The sequence below is a fragment of the Podarcis bocagei genome, assembly GCF_964188305.1.
Source record: "Podarcis bocagei genome assembly, chromosome: 1".
In the NCBI taxonomy this organism is placed as follows: Eukaryota; Metazoa; Chordata; class Lepidosauria; order Squamata; family Lacertidae; genus Podarcis; species Podarcis bocagei.
This window is the reverse complement of record NC_138125.1, coordinates 86,981,910-87,000,750: the sequence shown is the minus strand read 5'-3', so window position 1 is coordinate 87,000,750 and position 18,841 is coordinate 86,981,910. Positions and strand designations below refer to the sequence as shown.

At 42.5% G+C, this 18,841-nt stretch overlaps 1 protein-coding gene across 9 annotated transcripts in view; it reads right to left on the bottom strand.

Moving 5' to 3' along the window:
• Positions 1-18,841, bottom strand: part of SPTB (spectrin beta, erythrocytic) — a 91,492-nt gene that overhangs the window by 45,072 nt on the left and 27,579 nt on the right. For 4 of the 9 annotated variants that reach the window (XM_081203608.1, XM_081203609.1, XM_081203610.1 and 1 more), the window contains 3 exons: positions 8,201-8,399; positions 3,922-4,073; positions 2,951-3,124 (listed from right to left, as the gene is read on the bottom strand). In XM_081203608.1, the coding sequence (XP_081059734.1) occupies positions 2,951-3,124; positions 3,922-4,073; positions 8,201-8,348 (474 nt within the window). In that variant the 5' untranslated portion in view covers positions 8,349-8,399. Of the gene's footprint in view, positions 1-2,950; positions 3,125-3,921; positions 4,074-8,200; positions 8,403-10,986; positions 11,046-17,720; positions 17,898-18,841 lie in introns of those variants that run through there. The other 5 variants (XM_081203607.1, XM_081203614.1, XM_081203611.1 and 2 more) reach the window with 4 other exon arrangements.

Below are 18,841 nucleotides of genomic sequence, written 5' to 3'. Positions count from 1 at the left end.
GCCTATCACTACAGATGCTTTGTGAATCAGTATGTGCATCTCAGGTTCTTAGCACACACAACTTAGCAAAGGTAACAGTCCTTTCACATCATTACAACATGGGGAAGGGGGAATCTGCTGAATTTGCACAGTAAATGGATTATGATGCCTCTTCTATTGAACAATATTGCCATTCCAAAGTGTACTTTGCACCGCACCATTTCCACTCCACCTTGAACACTATTACAGTGGTGCCCCGCAAGACGAATGCCTCGCAAGACGGAAAACCCGCTAGATGAAAGGGTTTTCTGTCTTGGAGGTGCTTCGCAAAACAAATTTCCTATGGGCTTGCTTCGCAAGACGAAAATGTCTTGCGAGTTCCTGCGGGGTTTTCCCCTCCCCCCCTTTTCCCCAAGCCGCTAAGCCGCTTATCAGCTGATCCTAAGCTGCTAAGCCGCTTAACAGCTGATCCGCTAAGCCACTTATTAGCTGATCCGCTAAGCCCGCTAAGCCGCTAATAGCGCTAATCCGCTAATGGGCTTGCTTCGCAAGACAAAAAAAACGCAAGACGAAGAGACTCGCGGAACGGATTCTTTTCGTCTTGCGAGGCACCACTGTATTTGTTCCAGGGACTCCCCCTTATTACCTTTTCTTAATCGCCCCTGCTTTCCACTTTCAAGATACATATGCTCCATATCAGGGGTGGAAGGAAAAAGGGTTGTACAAAATTAGAGATTTAATGACTAGAGGGAGACCTATACAAGGAATGTCTTACATGACAAGTTTCAGGGTGTTAAACACTCCTGGCTTAAGTCGTTAGAGATTAGGACGTTCCTTAAAAGGTTTTTCAAGGAAGTGACTAGTCTGTGCTTCACCACGGTTTTTGAACATTCTGCTTCGTACTCAGATGGTTCTGTTTCTTTTATTTATAAACTGCTGATTGACCGCAAGATGGGAAATGCAGATGGATTGCGCTAGGCATGAGAATACGACCTAGGCACAACACTATATGAAGACCCCTGGAGTAAAATATGGGCAAAGCCTCCTATAAAGACCATTTTGGCCAAAGTCCAGGAGGCAATGCTGAAGGTAGTGCTCTGCTGGCACTGGACTCTGGTCAAGCTCTCTCGCATCACCTTTGCGACTTCATCCCAATATTGGTGGGACCGCAAAAAGAGAGGGAGCTTTATACATTTAGGGTGGGAGTGTGACGAGCTTCTTGGCAAAACATTTCTGATGTCGTTTCCAAAATTATTAGTCAACCTCTGAATCCAAGCCCAGCTTTGGCCCTTCTGTCACTAAGACACTGATCTAGACCCTACCCTTATTCATAAGGATCTAACCGCCATGCTGTCTACTGCTGCCCATTTAGAGATCACTTCCCGCTAAAAAGACTCCAAGGGACCATGTCTGACAGGATGGCAAAGGGAAGTTCAGGATCTGGCTGTTTCTGCACATCTAACACATCACATAAGGGTGGTTAGATTATCCACCACCGCAAACTAAAGTTAAATTCTCAACATTATTTATAACGTAAAGTTGAAAATCCAATATGAATGTTATAATACAATATAAAACTGTAAGACAGGCACCTATTTCAGGGCGCCTATTTCTGGTAATACACCTAAAGAAGAAGAAAAAACCCACCCTACCTTCAGTCACTGGTCTCCCAGTGATTCAGGCTGCAATCCTATGTAGCCCCAATGAACACAGTGAGACTTACTTCTGAGTAAACATGCATAGGTTTGCACTGAACGAGTTGCAAACATACCAAACATTTCATCTTCTCCTGACATCTTATTTGCAGCATTAAAAAAAAAGATGGATTCTCAGCTAGGGTGTTATTAACATTGCTAAGTATAAACTGCCGCATGTCGGCTTTTGTGCTGGACAGTGCAGAAAGGCACAGTCTTGCTCCAAAAAGGCTTACACTTGAACTGCTTTGAAAACCACCAGCATCCTTTCATATCACAATGGGTCAGATTAGTACAACCAAAAAGGGATTAGCTGCTGCCCACAGCAGCAGTTGTATGTGTAACTTGTTTGCACAAGCCCCAGAACAAATAGACATGATCCAGCCTAAAATGACACCTGAGAGCAATTCTAGCACACATACTCAGATTATGGGACAGCCTTATCTCTGGCACAATGGTCGATGCAACAGAAGTTACAATACTATGGAAGCAACATTTCATCCTTGAAGAAATTGTCATTGAGAGTTGCACTGAAACCTTCCAGTGGAGCTTGGGGAAACCATAAACAGGGCTTTTGACAGTGATAGGGATGCTGCTTTTATAAGAAAGAGAGAGAGAAATTTCATGCTTTGGGAGCTCAAGAGTTCAGGAGTATGCTTGCTCTTCCTTCCTCCAAGCCTCACAGCAGACTTTCCCATCCCTGGGTGGCAAGATCTCCTGCTTCTTTCTCTGCTTTCTTTATGTCCTTTAGCGGCGTGAAAAGTCAAAGAGTGCTAATGGCTACAATTCAATAGAGCAATATTTATTAACATACAATAGAAGACATGGCTTCATCCATTCTATAAAAACTCTACGCTGGCAACTTGCTCCAGCCTGGAAGAATTAATTTTCAGCATATGAAAAGCATAAGGTTGGCATATGTCTGGAATTTCCTGGACATGCCTAGAATACAGTCCGGGGAAATCCGAACATATGGCAACCAATGTCAGCAGTGTTGTTTTTGCCAATTTCCCTTAAAAATAGCTCAGAAACATCATTGATTTATTTATTTTACTGAAAAAATTCATCAACTTTGGGCAAAACTAAAAAAACTTTTCCATCCAGATTTTCACTTTCTGAAATATTGCAACCCTAGACAAGCAAGAATGTGGATATGAAAACCCCAAATAGTAATCTGCCAACAGGTATAAACCCTAGTTTGTTGCTGCTGTCAGAACATGATATCCTACTGATAACCTCCTCTTTGTCTTTTTGTGGGGATCTGGCCTAGCACTCACCTGGAAGCGCAGGATGATTGTCCAGATAAGGCCCAGCACCAGACGGTGATTGCCATCAACAATGTCATGAGAGCCCATGTTCTCCAGGTGTACCCGTTGCTCCTTGAGAAACTGCAGGGCCTTGTCCACATTCTCCAGGCAGTGAATTCGCATGCGCCCCTTGGTGGGTTTGGGCTATGAAGTGAGGAAAAGGTGGTATTTAGACTTCTAAGAGTGTTCGGCCATCACCCAATTCCCTGAAGGAAGAACATCCACATTGCATCTACTCTCTTTTAAGAAACAAATTCTAATTCTTGCAATAGCAAAAGGGGATGTCCTCAATAGCGCAGGTTCTAAACCTTTGCTAAAATAATGACAAATGGAAGGTTTCCAAATACGCAGAACATACATACATTTCAGCTACATATTACAAAGTTGCCTACTAATTCTTCTCACCTACTTAAACGTGCTGCCTACTTTTTGTTCTCAAAAGCAAAAAATGCAAAACATGGTATGTGTATATGATATCTGATATCATACAACCATGGAACCAGAACAAAGCTCACTTTTGTAAGACCCAGTCCACAACACCAAACCACAATCTTCCATTTATCTTGTTCTCCAATGGTCATCTTATCTCATCTAGATTACAATGTGCCATGTGCTGAAAGGAGAAGATGAAGGACACCACGCAAGGGATGGCTGTTGAAAAACAGCCTGCATTAGAGTAACTTTACAGGTTAAACTAATTCCAAAATGGAAAACACAAAATGGATTCCCGGTGCCAGTATACACTGTGAAAAACCTGTATCCACAATCATTACTCCTGATGCTCTACACACAATTTGCACCTTGTTTTCTATGCAGAATAAGAATTTCGTAATCCAAGAAGTATACTTAGGAAGAGCATTATTATTTTCCTTAGGGCAAGAATTCATATATCTTATGCACTGTTAGTACCATAGAAGAGCGAAAGTAAGAGGGAATTCTACCAGCAGCTCTCCAGAAAGAACCTCCAGCAGTTTGATTAACATCCTTCCATCTCTGAGGTCCATGTAGAGATCAGAAATGCGACAGGTCACACGTGCCAGGTGAGAATTCACCCATTTGGTGAAGGTTTTCTTCTGCACGGCTTCCCGCTCATCTGAAAACAAGAAAAGACTATCTTTGAGTTCAGTGACTAAGATATAATAGACTCATAATAAAAATGCACACCCACATGAATTCTGTAAAGCTGCTGCACAGGTGCAAACTCTGGTATGCGGTGGGAAATTTTGTATTCTGATAATCTCAATGATTTGTTTTTGTTTTAAAACTAGTCAGCTTCTAGGCCTTATAGCATCCAAGGAAAGTTTAAATGTTTGGACAGTATTTGGTAAGATCCCCAAAGCCAGACAGGAGCTTTGTAAAGGTCAGAATTTAGTGCCCTGCACAGTTCCTTGAACTTCCCCTATAACTATTATTCTCTAGCACTCAAGTTCCAAAGCCCAGCTACCACTACTGTCCAGAATACCATTCTGGAGTTACAACATTTCAGCAGGCAGCTACTGGACATGCACTTATTGGAAACAAAGCAGCATGGCTGCCCTGGGGGCTTGCCCACACTGGAGTCTACTCTGTGACAGCAGCTGTTTGCATTTCCATTTAATTTGTGTGGTGCACGTGACCCTCAAGGGCCCACTCTGTCACAGGGACATAAAGCCTTGAACTGGGAATCACATTGGCTGAGCCAATCAAGACTGCATGTGCTGACAAATCACAACCACCTTAAGGCACAGTAGAGAACAAAGCTCTGAAAAACCGGCAAATGTGACTTTCAGGCAGTATGAAGCTCTGGATTGGCCAGGCCTGATATGAATATTAGGATTTCAGTATTAGGATACTGAACTTTGGTTCTTGCTTGATCAATAGTACAGTATTTTTTGCCTCCTGCCCTTCACACTAATGATCTTTGAAGCTTAAAAAGACACTGCAGTAAGAACAAGAGCTGTTTAAGATATGTTCCTGAACTTGGCTTCTTCACTATTATACCTTTATAGACTTCTTGAAGCTCAGTTACACAGATCAATTAAAGAGAGAGTCTGAATTTGTTCTGAGAACTTTTTATTAGGTGCAGCATGTCCACAATTTGACACTTACTCTGATGCTAATTACATTTCCCAGGACCAGAAAACTAAATGAACAATATACAGCTCATCTAATTGTATCATCACTGTAATTTAATTTAAACTATCCTAGCCTTTCCTCTCACTCTGCCTCCCTCTCCATTGTGTAAAGCGAGGAATGGAAGGCAAGAACCAGCCATGAAGGAGAAAGAAGCTAAGGTGCACTTCCATTTTAAAATCAGGCAGCTTTTAGAAAGCTAGCTACTGGGTACAGGGCTTGCAATGTGTCAGGAATCCAAGAACGGAATTTCCAAAATGTAATTCTCAAGTCATGTGTCAGAGTGACTAAAATAGCTATGGCAGTTACCAGAATCACTGATAGCAGCAGGGTACTGTTTGAACCCATCTGAAGAAGGGACAAACTGTGCTTTGGGGCACAGTAATACACAGGGCTTATCCACACTTACCTTTTGCCTTGCTCTTTCCTGCTCTTTTTGAACTTTAAAGAGCAGATTTTTGCAAAGAAAATGCCAGAGGGGGGGGGAAAGGGTGGGAGGGTGGGCTTGGACACAATGTTTTAAATCATGGACCATGCCTAGAAACAGTGGAGGAAAGGTGAGTGTGGATAAGCCCTCAGGCACTTCCTTGGCCTTCAAGCATTCTGACAAATACAAGGCACACCTGCCTGCCACTCAAAGAAAAATCCATCCCTTTCACCACTCTTTTGTCCTCACAGTCATGGTACATCAGGTCACTTCCAGGCTGTCACTATCTTCTGGTTGGATCCAATCACATACTGGCAAATTCAGATTGTAAAATTGCAGTTGATTGGGAGGTCTTGTGCAACAAATTCACTTCCCTAAAAGATGGGGGACAGGGTGGGGAGGTTGTGCTAAGGAAAGTGATGGGGAAATATGCTAGAAAGTGCAGGATAATGGTTTGACACATCATCTAACCTCCCTGCAAACAAACTGGAATGGCTGTTCATTAGATAGCCAACATTATCTAATCTCCATAAGAAGAAATCAGGATAAATGTTCAATAAAACAGGCCATCCGGAAGCACCCAATGTAGGTTCAGAGATAATTAACCCACATCATTTGAACTTGCTGTGAAGCCACACAGAAGGCATGCTTAAAGAAAACTTGCTTCTTAGGACCCAGGCAACTGGGTTTGCCACATGGTATATTGTCAACAGGAAGCTTGCAGGCAATTCCAAATTCTTGAGAAGCGTACCTGCAGTAAACTATCATTGCTTCATTCTCCCATTTCCTCCAGAATCCCCCAACGCAGAATTCACTTCCCCTATTCCCCAATATATTGTGCTAAGAAACATTACTGCCTGTTTATTGCACGTTTCCCCTGCAGGGAGAAAGTACATTTGACTAGGGACCCCTCTAATTGCATTAGATTCTTCCTCCCACCCACCCAACTTAATTGGATGAGCTCCAGGCTCCCAAGGGCTTAAAATTCTATTTAGCCAAACTGATGGGTTCAAATACAAAAGTGAACTGGGGAGTGAGTAATATTTAGACAATATGATCTCAGTTTATTGTTCAGCTAATTCAGATTTTGTTAAAGAGTCGTGACTTGAGGCACATGTCAGATACAAGCCTTCATTAGGGGACCGAGGCTGCACATAAAGCATTAAAACGCAGGCTGGGAACTATCATCCTGCACCCCAGTTATTAACTGAACAATTCAAATGAAGATACAGCAGGTGGTTCATCATATGGAATTCTTGAGCCGTGTTTCTACACTGCAAATATGAGCTGTTCTGAGGATCATTTGTTAAAGCTTCATTGCCACTTCCAAGATCTACAAACCTTAAAGATCTTAGACCAGAAGCTGCAATAATTAAACAAGTCTGAAGCTTGTTTAGATTTGTATTGGTTTGAAATTAGCATTTTGTATCAAGGCTGAAAAAATGTTTTTTTCTGCTAAAAATTAGAGATTTCAGGCCAGATATATGAATGACATGGGGAGAGTTTCTTGCTTTCATCCAGAAGGCTACCAAATTAGGGGCCACTCTTCTGCCCTTGAAATCTGGCCTGTAATATACAGCAATATCCCTTTAAATAAAGAACCCCTGTAGATTCACAAATACTGTAGAATCTCCCACTATTTCTGCCTCCTCTCTCAGTGAACTGGAAGGCCTTTCCTTGGCCTAAACATAAATTCCTACCACTTTCATCTGTCTACACTTTTCATTCATTCTACACGGCTGTGTTGTGCCCAAATTTATGCGGTTCAGTAGGTAATGTATATGCCATCTCTCTTTCTCCCAAGTGCAAAGAAGCCTGTTAAAAACACTTAACAGTCTTGTTCTGCAAGCACTGGCTTTCTAGTTGCAAAACAAAGCTTTTAGTGGGTGCCTGACTTGACAAATCCCCTTGTCTGTCCACCTTTCCCACTGCCACCTGCCTACTCAGACCTCTCTGCACCTGATTATTGACCACAAAGGAAACACAATACAGCAATATGTTTGCTGCATACACCTTGCCTCTTGTTTTCCTTCCAAGTGCGTGTGTGTATGTGAGTATGTGCTTGCAGGGTCTTGCAGCCATACAGCATTTCCCCAGCTGGGGGGAAACAGCAGCCTGCTATATAGCTACTTAAGTGTGTGAGCTCTCTCCCCTTCTCTTTGAGAGACTGTCCTTGATATGATGGTAGCAAAAGGGAGTGGTGGATGAGAGAGGGGCAGATGGCCACAGCAGGTGATATATGGCCTCAGTACTTATTTGCAAAGCTACATTAAAGCCTCCAAGATGCTCTGACACTAGCCTATGGTGAAGAATCATATAAGCACCACCTAACATAATATTAGGCTCTAAGGCAATCCCAGACAACCTGACCAACCCAAGCCAAATGCAACCTACCAGCCACATACATTAGGCTGCCAGAGTCTTAAGAAAGCTCTTGTTTTTTCCTGCCTGCCTGCCTGGGACTACAAAAACAGAGAAGCCATCAAGAACTTGGCAGACTGGTGCTTGGTAATTGAGCTGGCGGCCTGCAGGTTGTGCAGAGCTCTTAAGAGGGCTCTTTGAAAAATGAAGGGATAGCAGCAAAAACAGATCCTCCCAACGTGTGCTACTACTCAGTGAGGAGAGAAAAGTTAGGGATCAGCATATAAAGAAATGTCTCCATGAGGCAATGCCGTGTGTACCTGCCAGAGCTTTGATCCGAGATCTCTCGAACAGCCTAGCAGAACTGTTGTCATTGTCCAGCTCATCGTCAGATGCGTCCCAGCGAGCGTTGATCCGACTGTACTGCTGCTGAATCTCCAAGTGATCAAAATCAGTGGCCGATGTCATAGTTCTGGGCGTTTGGCTGCTGTTCTTGTTTTAGTTAGCATGAAAAGGCCCCTGAAGGGAAGCAAAGCAAAGTGTTACCTCTCCCAGGAAAACATGTTCTTAGTCTCCCACTGCCACCAAAACACACACATACACACACACACACACATATCTAAAAGCAAAACAAGACACCTCAAGATAATTAAAGGAAGCTGCAAGCCACAATTGCCGTTTACATATTTTTCTAACTCCCTGCTTCTGCACGTTATGAAATATTGCAGCAGCCACCAGCAGGGTATTTGAATGCATCAGAGTTAACTGTGCCCAGTAGGTGGGGATATAACTTACAGGAAGATTGCATTTCCCATAGCACAGCCTGCCTTTGTGTGGAGCTTTCAGAAAAACATTCTGCTAGTCTCAGGATTTACTTTGAAGTGGAATCCTTGCATCCCATGTGTGTATATTTTTCACGTTGTCCACACAAAACTGTCCTCATTCAAGTGGCAGCCTGTGCTGGCGTTGTTCACTATCCTCCCAACTTTAATTGAGATTTTCCGGGGGTGGGGTGGGGAATCTAACATGTTTTTCATGTTACCCAACTGTGGACATACTGAAGCACATTGTGTTGGTTCTTTCAATGTGGGTGGGGACTATTCTCTCTACTTCCATTGATGGACTGTTTGTGCATCTAGGCACAACACACACTTTCTTATTTTTTAACCTACTATTTTGTGCAAGTCTGTTATACTAGAAAACTTATAGTTCATTGTTGTTGTTTTTAAAAAATGGCAATGGACAGGTAAACAAATGCCTGTGCGCATGCCTAAAATGGAACTCCTGTTTCTGGAACAGGGTGGGTGGGCTACTAGTGGGCTTGGCATGACACAGAAATGGAGTTGTGGACACTATATTCTCCAAAAGGGGGAAATGAATTCACACTGGGAAGAACACAGAAAGGGGCTAGAAGGACTGGTCCTCTCTCTTTCTGACAATCCACATTTTCTGTCCTTTTTGGGGAGGGAAGACATAACATGAATCCTGACTGCCTTCTTCAACCTTCTAAAAGAGCAGAAAGAAAAGCTCAGATAATGCACACAAGTGCAAGCTCTTTTGCAATCCTAGGCAAAATTTAAAACTTGATTTTCACCCTATACAATCTGCCATATCTTATTGTATGCAAGGGTAGGGATTGTTTTCCTGCTAAAGGGATTTTCCTGCTTCAGCCCCCTTTCCCTGCTCCTTACAAGTGAATGGAGAAAACTTTGTTCCATTCACCATGAAGCAACAGGAAAAAAAGCTACAACCAGCAAATCCAGGAAGGAAGGGGTAAGGACACAAGGAAGGATAACCACGGCCCAAACAGATTTGACTATAGTCACGCAGAGGAACAGAGCCTCTGTCTTATCTGCACTGAGTCAACAGCACCTCTGTCTTATCTGAACTGAATTTGTTCACCCACATTAATTCCTCAGGTTTGTTGCTTATATTGAGAGGTAGAGCTGCATTTCATCAGTGTATGGTGACACTTCAGCCTAAACTTCTGGATGACCATTCTCAGTAATTGCATACAGATATTAAAAAGCAATGGGGACAAGATGAAAACTTGTGGCACCCTGAATGCCAAAGGCTAGAAAGTCTATAATCTCCCAGCACCACCTTCTAGGATCAATCCTCCACAATGATCAGAACCACTGCAAGACTATGTTCCCTAATCTTACCACCACAAAGTACCCAGAAAGATACCATAGTAAATTGCACTGAAAGTTATGTGAGAGGCCCAGGACAATCAACAAGGTCACACTCATTATGTCCATTTACTGATATGGGTTACCCACTAACACAGGGGGAGCCATCCTGATGTTCTCAAGTTGTTGTTGGGCTGCAACTCCCATCTGCCCCAGCCAACATGGTCAGGGATTATGGGAGTTATAGTATAGCAACACTTTGAAGGCATTGCCTTGGCTACTTATGCACTAATGCAATCAATACAGTTTCTATTCCAAAACCAGGCATAAAACCAGTCCAGAAAGGATCTTAAAAATCAGTTTAATCCAGAAATACATGGAGTAGAGATGCCACAATACGCTAAAATATGTTGCATAAAAAAGGCATGTTCAAAAACAGGAAACAGTTACGCTCACTCAATTCCAAATTGGATTCCTACCACTTTTTCTCCAGGAATCAGATCAGCATTTCCTTTCAGGGTGTTGGCACTACATTCCCCCTCCAAAAAAATAAAAACAAAACCATCTCCGATTGTCTGAAAGAATGAAACCAAAACGCTTGCTCTGGTAGCTCTAATCCGTCAAGGTGGACTAGATGCTTCTGATTATGCATTGCCAAATCAAACTGAAAATTTTGGAGAGGGGATGCAATTTTTTGAGTCTTTAAATCCCTAATTTATAGCTGCTGACATTATAGTGAAAGCAGGGCAGCTCAAGAAATCCCTGCATCCCCAACTGTCTACAGTATTACAGGTAAACTGTCCTTATAGCATTACAATCTATACAAGGCCTTCTACAGGAGAATGGACATACTCAAAACTTCCTCGTTCCTGAAACATTTGTAAAGACTGCAGTCCTGGACCAAATATGCTCTTTTAGGATTTCAAAACCAAACCAAACCAAAACATGCCACTAAATAGAAGCACAGCTAGTTGTTATTGAAGATTTGCTTTTCTCCCTTGGCACTACTGTTTCCTGTAACACCTGTGATAAACTGAGGGAAGATAGGGCACAGAAACTGCATTATATACTGTTAGAAGAAGAAGAGTTTGGATTTGATATCCTGCCTTTCACTCCTTTTAAGGAGTCTCAAAGCGGCTAACAATCTCCTTTCCCTTCCTCCCCCACAACAAACACTCTGTGAGGTGAGTGGGGCTGAGAGACTTCAAGAAGTGTGACTGGCCCAAGGTCACCCAGCAGCTGCATGTGGAGGAGCGGAGACACAAACCCGGTTCCCCAGATTACGAGTCTACTGCTCTTAACCACTACACCACACTGGCTCTCGTTTATCAGAATTCATTTTTTCCACTTTTTCTGCTCAGTTTCTTTGGGATTTGCTTTGGTCATGGTAAGTGATGGAAAAATTTAAGAAAACTAAACTAATGTGGCTAATTAATTTCTATCCAAGTTCAACTCATAGTTCTTTACAATCCCAACTAATACAATCCACTGAAATCAGCATGATCTAAGCACAGTGTTTTCTTATTTTTTTATTTCAGTGAGACTTAAAGTGTGTTTCACTTTCTCTTAACTGTATCTTTTTTCTGCATGATGCTTCAGCCAGGGGCTTTGCAGAACACAAGTAACACACATTTAATTGATCGGATCTTCTTAAGTGGAGAAATTGGCCCAGCAAACCTAAATGTGAAATTATGGCTAAGAGGCTATGTTTAAGCTGCTAATAAGAATTTAATGTCTCACACAATTTAGTAAGTGCTCATGTGATCCATGATTGCTGAGAGTATGGCCAAAAGACTCAAAAATTCTGCTGGTGTGTTAGCGTTCTTCAATATTTACCAGACAAGACCCACATTCCCAATGTATCAGACTGAAGAAAAAGTTATCTTTCAGCTAGCCTATGAGAGGATGTTCTCCCCCATTTTATCTGTTTACTAGCCAGATTCCCAGCAAACAGTGGGAACATGTAAGGGTGGGAGACTCCACAAATAATGCTTGTCTTTATTTTCATATTTACCTCTTCCTCTGGGACAATATTTCTCAAAGTCTGCTCACAGCTGCACTGTGGATAACCACCTTGTTCTCTCACATCTACTGCTCTCTTCTCCCACTCTGGTTCGAACATCCCATGGTTGCTCTCTACAGCTTCTATTTGTCTAGTCTATATATGCACATATTCATCGGTACATGCACATGCACATACTCCATGGCCCATATTCCAGAGGTTAGGGACATGTGGCTCTCAACATCTCTGTGCTGGCTGGGGCATTGGAGCCCAACAACAGATTGAAGGTAATAGGTTCCTCATCCCTGACACACAAGTTTACGTTGAAATCGCACTGGCATAATCTAGCAGAGGCATATCACAGTGCACTTGGGAATCTTCCTTTGTTTCAGTGAGTGTGAATTATCACACTCACTTAGAAATCATTGGTCTCCTACTTTAAATGTCTAGCTGCTCAAGCAAAAGATGTTCACCTTACTTGCCTCTCTCAGATGCTGGTCCATACTTCCCTATGACCAGACTCCAATAGAATCCTATCGTTTATTGTAGTTGCCACAGCTGAACACTGTGTACTGCCCTTTCTTCATTGCCCGTCCCATTCTCCTCCTCGTCTTGCAACCATTTCTTTCACTATTACCTGTTCCACAATGCAGTTTCCTTCACCTTTTCTCTGCCCCTCCAGTGTAACTAACAAGACTGAGAGGAAAACAACTGATTTCACCCATGAGAATTCCTACAACTCTCGCCACTCTCTGGTCATCCCTGAAATGAACACAGTCTGGAAAAGCCTTCTGGGCATCTGCAAATCATCTTGGAGGAAACAAATGCTAGCACAACTGGCAAAGCTTGACCCCAGATTGTCAAGTTTCACCCAGACCAGGCGGAGGGGAGAAATACCAAAGGGGATGGTATGAAGCAGACAACCCTGGGGAAGGAGATGGAACTGGGCAAGAGAGCTATGCCTGTTAACTATGACATAAGGAGGCCTTCCCCAAGGTTAAAATGTGGGGGGGGGGAAATCCCAAATACATATAGTGAGATGAGGAAAATGATGGGTGGGGTACTAAAAAGCAGAAAGAACATGTATTTTCACATGTGACATAAAAACACACAGAAGTTGAAATAAGATTATAAATCCACCTTCCTTCATTAGTCATCAATCAATTTAAAAGCCCCAATACAATCAATTTAAAACAACATTTTTGCATTTCACACATTCACACCAATAGATGGAAAGAAGCTCAAAAGCACTTTAAGTGGCAGGTATAAAATTTGTCCGACAGTCACTCTGTGTATTTCCCTCAACCAGACCTTACAGGCAGCATAATAAAGCATACAGGTAAGCTGCTCTAACCCTATACAATTTGCTTCAAGCTGTCCTGTGATTATGTTTGGGAGAAAGGAATGAGAGACTGGACCTGTGATAGCCTGAACCTATTACACTTATAATTATAACTGCTCCTCGGCTTTTGTTACGCATGACAGGCATTTCCTTTTGACCAGAACTCCTTTAAACACACAGTCTGAGGTGAGAGCCACAACAGTTTGAAATACCTCAGCAGTTCCATGTCACTTGATGGGAGCATAATTGTAAACATATGAACAGGTGTGCAAAGGAGGAGGAGATGGCTGAGGTTGTCACGAAGACATTCATGCCAGCTTATAAACTATTGTCTCAAGTTGATGACTAAGCCGCTTTTCACATTCTCCATCACTTCCCACGTCAGCAAAGTGAGTCCAGGAGGAAAAGGTGGACACACAGACAGATGTATAAATATGGAAAATTGTGCAGATAGGTAAGTTATTTTTGCAAGATTCTCTCTGTCTGGTCAGCAGTTATGTGTAGGCAGCTGTTCCCTGCTGTTGAGATGTCTTCCTGTTCAATTGTACCAGTAAAAACTTTTCTAGGCCATGTCCCCTGAAGTGGAGATTTTTCTGTCTTATGAAATGGACCATTTTTATAGCCACCTTTTCTGCCATCTTAAGTACTTTCTCTCCACTCTCTCTTATCTGTTTGCAGATCTTCAAGCATTTTAATGCCTTTGGCCTGGGCACAAAGCTCTCTAGTAAACACACTCCCTGCTCTGACTTCCTTGCCAAACACTATTCTAATAATACCATCCCAGCTCCAACATTCCTGTCATCAGAGGATACCCGAGTGTTCAGATATTTCTGTGTACTGGAACTGCTTCTATGATCACTGAAACAGGACCCTAGAACAGCCCTGAACAGGAAGTGAGCTAGGATGGAATGTAGGACAAAACAGCCACCTGTGCAGTAAGGAAGAGGAAAGGTTTGCTGTCTCCACAGCAATTTATCAGAGCCCTACGAGGAGTGATTTTCAGGACCTCAACTTCAGGAAGGAAGGAAAGAAAGAAGCCAGGCGAGGAAATTCAATATGCTGCAAGCTGCTAGGCACTTAGTACTATCCGGGGATGTTGGGCCAAATAACAAACCTCAGGCCAGCATTATAATTCCATATTAAGATGGAAGGCTGGGCTACAAGATCTACTTATAAAAGTAAAGTAGGGGTGGGGAGCTGGATCTGGCCAGCAAGCCAGATAGTTATCTCCCCCATCCCTTGTGGGCCAAGTCTGACAGGTGGGGAGGGTCACTCACCCATCTTTGACCTGATATCACAATGATGTCAGGTGACCTCTTCGATTTTTTTGCCCACACAGGTATTGTGGAGTACATCGCAAAGAATTTCACTAGACCCTTGCAATGCTCTGTGCAATACCCAACCATCAGTTGACAGTTGGGGCTTGTGGAGCACTGTTAACAAGGCTTTGCAGGCCCTGCCATTCAGCTGAAGTGCCTGCAAAGTCCCTTTTGGCTAAGCTAGATCATTAATAGTCCCACATCTGCTGTCACATATGACATCAGGTGTAGGGCAGATGGGCTTGGCTTGGTTTAGCAGAAATGACCTTGTGAGTCAAATGGGCATCCTCTACCTGAAGCAGAGCAAAGGTGCCTCCATATGGTCACTATCTGGGGGGAACGCATTTAAAGTGGATTAAAGGGCTCTGTCATCCTGGTGCAACTAATTCACTTTTTAAAAAAGAACCTTACTTTTTGCAGTTTGGAAAGTGATGAGAAATGCGTTGAAAAGTGTGGGATGAACAAATGGCTAAAGGAAGACATGTGAACATGCCCGCCCCCCCAAGCAAAAATGAATTATATAATTTCGCCTAAGAAAATGGGTCAGTAAATGCACCTGCTGTAGAATTTGGCAGCTAGATTGTTGACCAAAGCAAGACGGTCTGAACATATAACACCATTTCTGGCACAACTGCACTGGCTTCCAATTATCTCTGGACTTACGGTAATTAAAGGTGCTGGCTTAACCTATAAAGCCTTATGTAGCTCAGGGTCCCAATACCTTGGAAACCTCATCTCTTCTCATGAACCAGACCAGACCCTGTATTCATCATCCCAGGGAGGCCCTTCTTTGTCTACCCCTTCCAAGTGGTTGCTCCCCACTTATGTGATTATCATGGGAAAGTATTGGACAGTGGAAAAATCACTTTCGCATGTAGAGAAAGTTTTAAATTAGTTTTAAAGGATTTTAATGTTTTGCAGGAAGTATAGAACATGTGAGAGGAGGAATACATGAACATTCCAATTCTCAAGCAGGAGCCAGGCACACATACCTTGAACATTTCTCTGATGAAAATAGGGACGTCCCATTCCATAATAATTTTACTATTTATACCCCACACATCTTATTGGTTTGCCCCAGCACTCTTCCAACATATATAAAAACTTCCAACATATATAAAAACATAATAAAACATTAAACACTTTAAAAAAAAAACTTTCCTACACAGGATTGCCTTCAGATGGCTCGGGGGTTGGATAACTCCATACCCTCCAACATTTCTCCAATGAAAATAGGGACATCCTAAGAAAAATCAGGACATTCCGGGATAAAATCAGAAACCAGGACAGGGATGTCCTTGGAAAATAGGGACACTTGGAGGGTCTGAGGCAGTTGTTTTAGAGGAAACTGGATGCCTTGAGAGAGGCATTATTTACTTTGTCCCATTGTTACCTATGGTCAATCAGGTTTTTGAAAGAATATAAAATGCAGCAAAACCTGTTTACCAGAAGTAAAAATGTGATGAACATTAGTCCCCCTCTTACTTTCGCTTCTTTAAGAAACCTATCCAGTAGAAAGGAAAGTTTCTCAAGAAACCAAAAAGTCAGTTGAAGAACTGAGCCACACCTTCTTAAGGCATAACCCCTTGCAACTTAACCCAGCAGTGTTATCTGGGTTTTTATGCCTGGTCTGGCCTCTCCTCTAACCCCACCCATGTACATCCATGTGCAGGCATTGATAGTAGCACTTTGTGACTAGCTGTTGTCACAGGCAATGTACAGAAGTATAATAAATGTGCATTGGAAATGCTTCCTGCACCATTAAATTAAACTAATTTAGTGCTAATTAAATGGGGTATTTTAAAAAAAAGTTTCACTATGTACACAGATCTCCATTCAGGACCCAGTGTCTCTTGGCTCCTTTTGCTGGGTGAGCAAATGGAGCCAAGAGGCACCAGATCCCAAGTGAATAACTTTGTATTCAAAACTGCCCCCTTTTCCTCCTTGCATCAATGGTGTCTCCAACATCCATATACTTCACTTTATTTTATTTTAGGGGTGGCAGTGGAATCTTTACTGTTTATCATCATGGAAGGTAGAGGGGTACAAAGGCAGGGAAGCTATGCACCACAGGGCCAGTGGTGGGAAGAATCCAAGGGAGGAACTCTTTCTGATCCAGATTTACTAGAATTGACACATGAGAACACAAAATCAAAATACAATTTTCAGAAGTGTATTGCATTCTGTCCTGGAACCCAGCAAAGTTCTTTATTCCCTGTCAGGTCAGACCAGGGTTTCATAGCTCTTTAAGTTTAATGAAACAGCACGCAAATGATTTTCCCATCTAAATTTATGAATTTCCAATATGTAATTCAGTCTGCTGGGTTCTCACAATCCATTGTTCCCCTTTAGAAAATTCAAATCAAATGATCTTTTGGCGAAAAGCAGCCTCCACCTATTCTCTTTTGGACATCTTTCTCAGTACTTTTGGATCGTGCACATGTTCTTGGCTGGCCCCAACCCATACTTTCAGTGCAATGTATCTATGCTACATCAGCAACATGCAGGATCTGTGCAAGGCAGCTGTTTCACTCCCATTACACACTGGGCACACAGTGAGGCAGACCGGCACCGGTACTCCCACTCTACGGATTCCAACTATACAGTGTTCTACTTTTTATTACCAGTCTCCTTTGAAGGCAGCCTGTTTGCAACTTCTCTTTATTCAGAACCATATTTTCATTACCAAACCAGAGGTGAATCATGCCAGCCATTTGCCTTCAAAGGCAGCCTTGTTGTCAAAAATGAACAATGATATCCACACTCTCCAATGCATTTAAAGAGGAAAACTCTAGCCAAGATCACCTAGTCTATCATGCTCCTGTTCCTTTCAAGCGTGTCGGGATTTTAAGTGTTGGACACCACGCTGAAAGCATCAAATACCGTTGCCTGAAGCGAAGTACGGTAATTCCAAGGTAAATGCAAGACCGATAACATGATCACGTTTACTGAAGAAGATCAGTGTTACATCACTCCAATCAGCTGCTGTTGGTGGACTACAGTTGCAGAAGCACACAAAATGAACTACACAGAAAGGCTGCTTACCTCAAGCTCTCTTTCAGCCCAGAATTAGTTAAAGAAGTTTGTGGTATGCCTCTTGCAAACAATTCTCAGCTCCGTATACTTGGGTAAAGGCAGCAACAATGAATGACAACTGTCAAGTCTCTCTCCCTCTCTCTCTCTTTCTCTGTCTCTCCAGGCTGGCACGATAGAAAGGGTGGGGGAAGTATGTGCATGCCAGTGCAGGTCATTTGAAAGATATAGATAGCAAGTGTGTGCACATATATCTAAAATTGTCTGCAAGCAGCTGTTAGTTCAGAACAGCTCTAAGAGGATCAAGTTTTCTCCTGCAGCCCCAGCGTGTATCTGTGGAGTATGAGCAGCAACAAAGACACTGTTAGTTTATACAGCATCTTTCAGCATGTGAAGTCTTGTACAACTGCCATGTCTATCCTGAAAATAATCCATTGAGGTGAGTTAGACTGCAACACAGCAACTTGCCCAAGGCAAGCTTAGTGACTCAGTGGTAATTTGCACTTTGATCTCCTTACACTCAAATTCCAACTCTCCACCCACTTCACCAAATTTGAGTTAAGAAGCATAGCAACAACAGGAAGAATAGGTTGCCAGAAACATCATAATAAGGATGATCTGCCGTTTTGGAGATAAAGCTTGAGATAAATAAAACTGAATGGCAACACATTAAAGAGTGGGTATTGCTAACATAATGCTTCCATCATCCATAACTATGCTAATATGAGGCTGATGGAAGCTGGAGTCCAACACATCTGGAGGGCTACAGGTTCCTCACCCCTGGGTTCAACTTTTGAAAAGAAAGAACCAGAAATATAGAAGCCAAAGTTGGGAAGAAGGGCAGTGGAGTCTCAGGAGTGTTAGTCCAACATTTTAATTTCTTCTATTCAGCAAAGAAGTTGCCTATTCCCTCCCTTCAGACTACTGTATCTATTAAATAGATTCTAATTCACAGTTATGCTTAAAATTCTACAAGGCAGGCTTAAGCAGTATGTGGACCGAGAACTCCCAGAAGTGCAAGCTGGATTTCGAAGGGGCAGAGGAACCAGAGACCAAATTGCAAACATGCGCTGGATTATGGAGAAAGCTAGAGAGTTCCAGAAAGACATCTACTTCTGCTTCATTGACTATGC